Source organism: Limulus polyphemus, unplaced genomic scaffold (genome assembly GCF_000517525.1).
Source record: "Limulus polyphemus unplaced genomic scaffold, Limulus_polyphemus-2.1.2 Scaffold35, whole genome shotgun sequence".
NCBI lineage: Eukaryota > Metazoa > Arthropoda > Merostomata > Xiphosura > Limulidae > Limulus > Limulus polyphemus.
The window spans coordinates 543613-551266 of NW_013665645.1; the positions used below are offsets into that span (position 1 = coordinate 543613).

The following is a 7654-nucleotide window of genomic DNA, read 5'->3' on the forward strand; positions in this document are numbered from 1 at the left end:
ACATGACAATTACTGTACTCATTACGTACATGTAACTGTACTGTACTGTACTGGCAATTACTGTACTCATTACGTACATGTAACTGTACTGTACTGACAAATACTGTACTCATTACGTACATGTAACTGTACTGTACTGTACTGACAAATACTGTACTCATTACGTACATGTAAACTCGGAACCTCATTATTTATCTGTTAAATGACAATCTGTAATTATAAGTTAAAGATTTTATTTGTTTGCTGAATTTCGTGCAAATCTACACGAGGGCTACCTGGCCCTAATTTTGAAGTGGTAGACTAGAGTAAGGACATCTAGTCAACACCACTCACCAGCTCTTGGCCTACCTTCTCAAACAGAATAGTGGGATTTGACGGCCACTCCTATAATGCAATCACAACCCGAAAGTGCAGAGCGCAAAATATAGTTGTTTTAAGTGCAAGTAGTTTTAAAGTAACTTTCTTCCCCGGTTGTAACACTATTTAAACATTCTTAAGTTATAAATGCAACATTTATTATCACCTCGTGCCATAGTTATAAGTATTTTGAATACTACATTTTAGTGTAATATTTTGTTCATGAAAATTATATATTACTTGGTTATGTAATTGTTTTTGTTTTGTTTTCTTTTTACGAAAAACATTGCGTGAATGTATGATTTTCCTTAATTTCACGAAAACGAAAATTGTATTTAATCAAAGACGAAAACATATTTGAAAGTGTCTAAAGATAGTTGAGTTACGCAACTTAAAGCGAAACACAAATAATTATTCCACTTGCTACAACGTATACCTAATAGCTTTGTAATAAAGACCTTGCATTACGTTATTCTACTGTTGTTGATTATTAGACAAACTACTGTCTAATAACTTGAATTAAAAGTAACCACCTAATTAGATAACATTTAATATTAGTAGAAGAAATTATATTTGTTTCACGTACATCGGATTTCGTTGCATGATTTTTACAATAATTATGCAGAACTGATACATCCTAGATATTGAAACTAAAATGAACAGAATCTAATATGATGATAATGTAGGAAGATTTCTAAAGTGTATCTTGATACCAGTTTGACACTATGTTAAATAATGCCTGTAGGTATATTATAATGTGTATCACAATAAACTAGCTGTACATGAATATATTATATATATATATATATTGTAATTTTTCTTTAGTTTAATCCTCCCCAATTTCACTGCTTGAATACCTTTAACAATCTTAATACTTTCCTTATTTTCTGAACATCACAAATAGTGAACGACTATAAGTCAATTTCAGTTGCTTCTCTTACATATAAAGTGTGGATGCATTACAGCCTTTGCATTACTTTAATTTGACTATACTAGCAGATGATATTATAGAGAAGTGTCACTGATTCGTTTTATCTATGGCTACATCTTTACTGAGATTTGTAGCTATGTTTGCATACGCAACCTTACTTTCTTTCTGTTATTGTTAAGCTTCTTTGTGTACTTTATTTTGCATCATCACACCCTGGAGGCGTGTAAAATACATAAAAGAAATAAAGTGTGTATTAGATGTCTTATAATAAAGCACACATTGTTGAAAGGTATTGTTATGAGGTGTTTATATCAATAAATATTAAATCCTTCAAATGATCGATAAGATTTGGAAATGAAATTTTTAAGAATTATGAATATAAAAATGTGTTAGTTTTTTTCGAAATGTGTCAGTGGCAATATAAAAATTGTAAGTACATGGGAATAAAAATAATTCATATCCACTGGGTTTGATTATTTAAATATCATTATTTTATAATCTAGTTTTGTTATCGAAAAGCAATAAGTAGCATGTGAAATAAAAACGTCTCACTTTATGTAAGTGTGTCTATCTTGAAAGTATGCATAAACAATGTGTGAAAAAATCCCTCAGATGATTGATGGGATTTGAAAACTAAATGAAATTGAAGAATTAATGTTTTACCAGTTATGAATATAAATAATGTATCTGTTTTTGTTCTAACAATGCCAGTAATGATTAAAAGTACATAGACTGTATATATACCACATGTAATGAAAGAGGAAACTGGGAAAATTTTCATCACTACCTCTAGTGCCCCCCCCCCCCCACTCACTGATCTATATTTAGCCATCATTGGAGCTGTGACATCTGCGCATTTTAAAAGAAAAGTAACTTCTTCTTGACACATCCAGATTCATTCTTAGCTGATTAAACCATATTTGTTAGTTCCAAATGCAAAAGCCTAAGAGGTGTTAGAGGACAAAAAAACAACAACATATAAACTTCTCTCGAATCACTGTAGGATTGTCTGCAGACGAGGAAAGCCATATTATTATTATAATGTTTAAATTTACTTGAACCATACATTGAAAATACAGAATATATGTGTACATACATATTTATAGATTAGTTATTAAAACTAATATATACATATGTAATTTTATTTTTAGTAGATCAGCATTTCAACCACTTCTCTGATCCGGTTACACGAACTGAAAGAAGTTTCAGAATATCAAAAGTGGAGCCTCCTTCCCGGCCTAACTCTAACTGGGACGACCCATATCATCGGCCCTACTTCGATAACAGCACAAGCCGTAATGTTACAGCTCCGCTCGGCAAGGCTGCTTATCTTCACTGCAGAATTCACCAGCTAGGAGACAGAACGGTAATGTTATCCTGGCAAATATTCTGTAGTTCTTCACTTCCAGCTGAATCATTCAAAGTATAAAAATAAATATGAAGTTCAATCAATCTTTGGATTCACCACTTGTCACAGAGTAATACAGGTTTCAGTGTATTCCACCCCTCATCAATAACCCTGGACAAAGATCTTTTTTTTATGTCAGCTGATTCCAGTCCCAGTAAAGAAACTGAAGGGTCAGCAGAGAGTTGGCCTCTGTCTTTAGACAAGAGAATCATCAAAATGTAGGAAACTGTGGAGATATTAATGAGCAGGAGTAAAATAAATTTTGAATCAGTGTAGTAGAAACTAGAAAGGAAAATAAAAAGAACAATGTTAGGCTTTATATAGTAGCTGAATGTATGTTGTTTAATGCTACATATTTTTTCAATTCTATATAAATATAGGTCACTGTAGTGAGTAACTAAAAACATCAACAACGAAACACCATACGAATAAATACACTCCACGACTATACAAAGTATAATATTTTTTTCTTCGATTTTCCCTTGCCCAGAGTTACCGATGAGGGTGGGCCAGCAGAGGGTAACGCCGTATTGTTGACCAGACGATATGAGGAGATAAAACTGATGACTGATCTTAATGGATCTGTAAGATAAAGAAAAAAAGACTTGGCTTCATATAGCGAAGGAGTGTAGTGTATATTATATGTATGGTGTTTCGAGTTGTTTTTTAGAGTGACTTCTATTTATATGAGATTTGAAGAATATGTAGTATTTATGCTATTAATTTGTCTTTTTTGAATTGTTTAGCAGATAAGCTGTTTAATATGGTAAAATTAAATATCCAACCGAATTTATCGTTGGTTTCACCATTTGTCACTGAGTAAAACCGGTTTTGGGGAATTCCAACCCTCATTCATATAGTGGTGGACTGTATACTAGTGTATTATGACTATCTGTTGACTTTTTGCCCGGTAAATTTAATCAAACACCAAGTATTTTTTTTCTAAATGTTAAATTCATCTCCCTGTTCTTTTTTATTAGGTAAATTGTGAAGGACATTTGAAAATAAGGAAACGAATATTTTGGTTAAAACTAAAGCAAATGACATCAAAACGTGTTTTAGTGTAATTTTTCATTTAATACTCTGAATAAATTTTAATCTGAATTAATTACTGCAGTATGCTCTGAAAAACTAACGATTACAGTTGAAAATAAAGCCGAATTATAACCTTAACCAGCTTAGAGTATTTTAAACCTTCAGTATTTAAAATGCGCTAAATCCTCAGTCAGATACTCTGGCTCTTGATTATGTATGTTACGAAATTCAGCCATCATAGAAGTATTAATCAGAACTCAATCTACTAAGTCATGAATGTCAATTATAAACATTCAAAAGTTTTGATATATTATTCTTTATTAACTCTTTTCTTTCCATTACTTATCTACGTTTCTGACAGATAGGTTCTCTTATTAAATCTTTTAAATAGCCACGGATTTTTAATTGACTTTAGTCAATTATGACTCAGCATATTGTGAGGTGATGGTGACTGGGGAAACAAAACACTACCTATAAGTTTTGTCTCGGAAAGAGCATGCTAATAAGATTGAAGTTATTGATTTGACTTAACAATTATTTTTAATCCATTTTCAAGGTACAGCTTTTAGCAATGAGAACGAAACTACAAAGCATGCAATACGGTATATTCAGGAATGGTCCCACTGTTAACAATTAAGTTTTAGTTTCAGGAATACTGTGTTTATATCTGTCTCTTTATTTTAGCATCAATCATTATTTATATGCTGACTTATACACAAACATACATGCACTCAGAAGAGGATACTTGTTTATAACAAGTGAGTGAAATATATTGTCATCGAACAACTGTCATGCAGGTACTGCTTAATTTGAAGGCATCGATTTATTTCATCATCTTGTTTATTCACTTCCAATTTCATATTGTTTTATTTAATCATTTTTGTAATATAAATAAAAAAACATTATATTTTACTGGTTTATTTATATATGTTATTGCTACTGTTAATGTGATGATAGAAATGTTTTGCGCCTGTTCATTTCAAGGTGAAATATAATTTCAAATAACGTTTTATATCCATACAGAAAATAAAAGTAAGTTGTTTCCTTGATAAGTATGATTTTCTAGGATAATGGGACTTAAAGTACGAGCTTTATATCTCATCATTGTCAATAACAGCTATCGCTAAAGCCAAATCGAATTATATTTGAGATATTCAGAACCTTTTATTCTACTTTACATTTTAACGATTTTTATCTCTGATTTTGAAACGATATGAAAGTCTGAGAATCGTTTAACCAATCAAATTAGAATCCATAATCAAGATTCAATTTCAAGCTAAATCGATATTGGTACTTTGCACTAACACTGAATAAATGGAACTTAAAGCATTTTTTTAATAGCCTAATAAATTGTTAATACAAGATTCGCATTTTCAGTATAATATACATCCACCAGTCCCACCATTCTCCCCATTAAGTATTAAAAAGAATCTACATTGTCAATTACCTTAACAATTTAAAATCCCTCAACTCTTCTTTTTCGAGAGAAAACAATTTCAGAGTACTTAAACTGTTCTCCAATGACAACTTTGCCATCTCAGGTAATATCCTAGTAGACCTCCTCTAAACCCTTTCCAACAATTAAATGCCTTTCCTAAGGTAAAAAACTCTAGAGTGAACCCAATATTAACCTAACCAATTACCTATACAATAGAATTATAACTTATTTATTCTTGTAATCAGTATTTCTATAAATACAATCTAAAATCCTATATGCTCTGCCACTAGTAACAACACATTTCTTGGATGGCTTATGACAAGGGTATTCCCATCAAAATTACCTATAATTCAAATTATGATATCACACATTTGGCAATTATTACAATTAAAAACCATCTGCCATTTATTAACTAAACTCACCAAATAATCCAAATCCTTTTATAAAGCAACAGCGGCCTCCTTACAGTCATCAACACCCAAAACCTTGATAACACTAACAAATTTAGATAATTTATTGGTCATTTCCTTATCTATGTTACTGATGTAAATATAAAGAGCAAAGGTGCTAACACTGATCCATGAGGAATACCAATTGTGACATTAATCCAGTTTGACTGAACTCCATTTATAACAACCCTCTTCTTTCTTCAATCCACCCATTTTTCTGTCTGTTGAGCCAACCTATCCTCCTCGCCTAGAGAGATAATTGTTTTAACCTGAGCCTTTTATGTTGCACCTTGTCAAATGCTTTTTTAAAATCCAGTCCACTATCCTCATCTACATCACCAGTAATAAATTATCAGAATTATCAAAATATTAGTAAAGATTTTATCTTAGTGAAACCGACAATCCAGAAAATATTAAACTTGATTAAATAACTTTGCAAAGCCACTTTTATCGGCTCTTAAAATATTTTCCCACAACTACTGTCATACTAATAGGCCTATAATTACTAGGGCATTGTTTTACCACCTCCCTTGAAAAGAGGAGTAATATATTAGCCAACTTTGAATCTTCTGGCACCTGCTCACTATTTAATAACATAGAAAAAATAATAGCAAGTGGCTCACATATCCAATCCATAATATCCTTCAGAGCCCTTGAGGAAATATTAATTGGCACAGAAGATCTAGTAATCTTTAAACAAGCTCAGAATGAATGTGATCATCTTCTTTAATCCTGTTTCCATCTTGCAACTGTTAACGATGACGAATATTGCTTCAATCTTTATCAGTAAAAACTGAAGAGAAGTATAGATTAACAACAACACAACTTTTATCTATCATCGCTCTAAGGCCTTACTCTCACCCTAACATGTTTTTATACATACCTTTAATGCATTTAATTAGTAATTTATTGATACTCACATGTATAGTATGGGACGTTTCTTAAGTATATGTCAGATAAAACTAGTTTTAATTATTTCTTATTCTAGTATTTCATTAACATCCTCATTTAGTGTCATTGCGAGTATTAATTTTTATATAACGTGCTATTAATTTATTTCGTACGTTTAGACAATCACCGATCCACCAACGTCCCATAAACACTTAGCACATTAATTTCTGATTTCAAAATAACAGAAAAGTAAATATAGAAACTACTCAAAATATGAATTAAAACTGTACTAAGCTAACATTGCTGTAAGTAAAAACGTTGATATTTTTAATTGTTATGTTTGTTTGTTTGGAATTTCGCGCAAAGCTACACGAGAGCTATCTGCATTATCTGCCCCTAATTTAGCAGTTTAAACCTAGAGGGAAGGCAGCTATTCATCACCACTGTTACGTATTAAAATTTTGAATGATCTGAAACCGAGTTAAATGATAATTTAAATTTAGTATTTAAGTGTATGCCAATATCTCTCCAGTTTATGATATTTGTCAACAAGAGTGCTACTCACAGTTTTCTTTTTTTAACACAAATATGTTTTAATATACAAACAACTATACAATTTACAATAACAGTTACTACAAACAATGATTTACATAAAAAAGTTTCACAAACTGACAAGCAGAATAAAGTCTTCTTTCTAGTTTGGAACTTCCTTGATATGTTATCCAGGGTTGACGATGAGCGATATAATTTCGAGTTGACGTAGGTATAATTCACTCAACAGGAAGCTAGCTAGCCCTGTAGTTCGCGCTGATCACACGCCGGTTACAGGTCGAGTTTCTACCGATAACGTTAGATAATGTTTTCGTAAAACTTCTAACGTCCGATGTGAATTCACTGAAGACAAATGGTTTGCAATGATCGAAATTTATAAACGTTCTTGGTCAAATATCTGAAGTTTCCAAATTAATAAGTGTTAATCACTGTTATAGCTTACGAAGTTTATAGCACACCAATTACAGCAACCCAATAATAGATACGTTTTTGTTTTTTTTTGGCACGTCGCGTTGGTTATATTCATAGGCGTGTGGAGAGTTTCTCGAAAATTCAGATTACGTAACAATACTGACGCTAACACTATCGTTTAC

The 7654-nt window shown here is 31.6% G+C and overlaps 1 protein-coding gene across 2 annotated transcripts in view; it reads left to right on the forward strand.

Moving 5' to 3' along the window:
- Positions 1–7654, forward strand: part of LOC106460749 — a 106575-nt gene that overhangs the window by 67336 nt on the left and 31585 nt on the right. The window contains exon 2 of one of the 2 annotated variants that reach the window (XM_013920487.2): positions 2440–2654. In XM_013920487.2, coding sequence (XP_013775941.1) covers positions 2440–2654 — 215 coding nt within the window. The remainder of the gene's footprint in view (positions 1–2439; positions 2655–7654) is intronic. The other variant, XM_022387750.1, reaches the window with a different exon arrangement.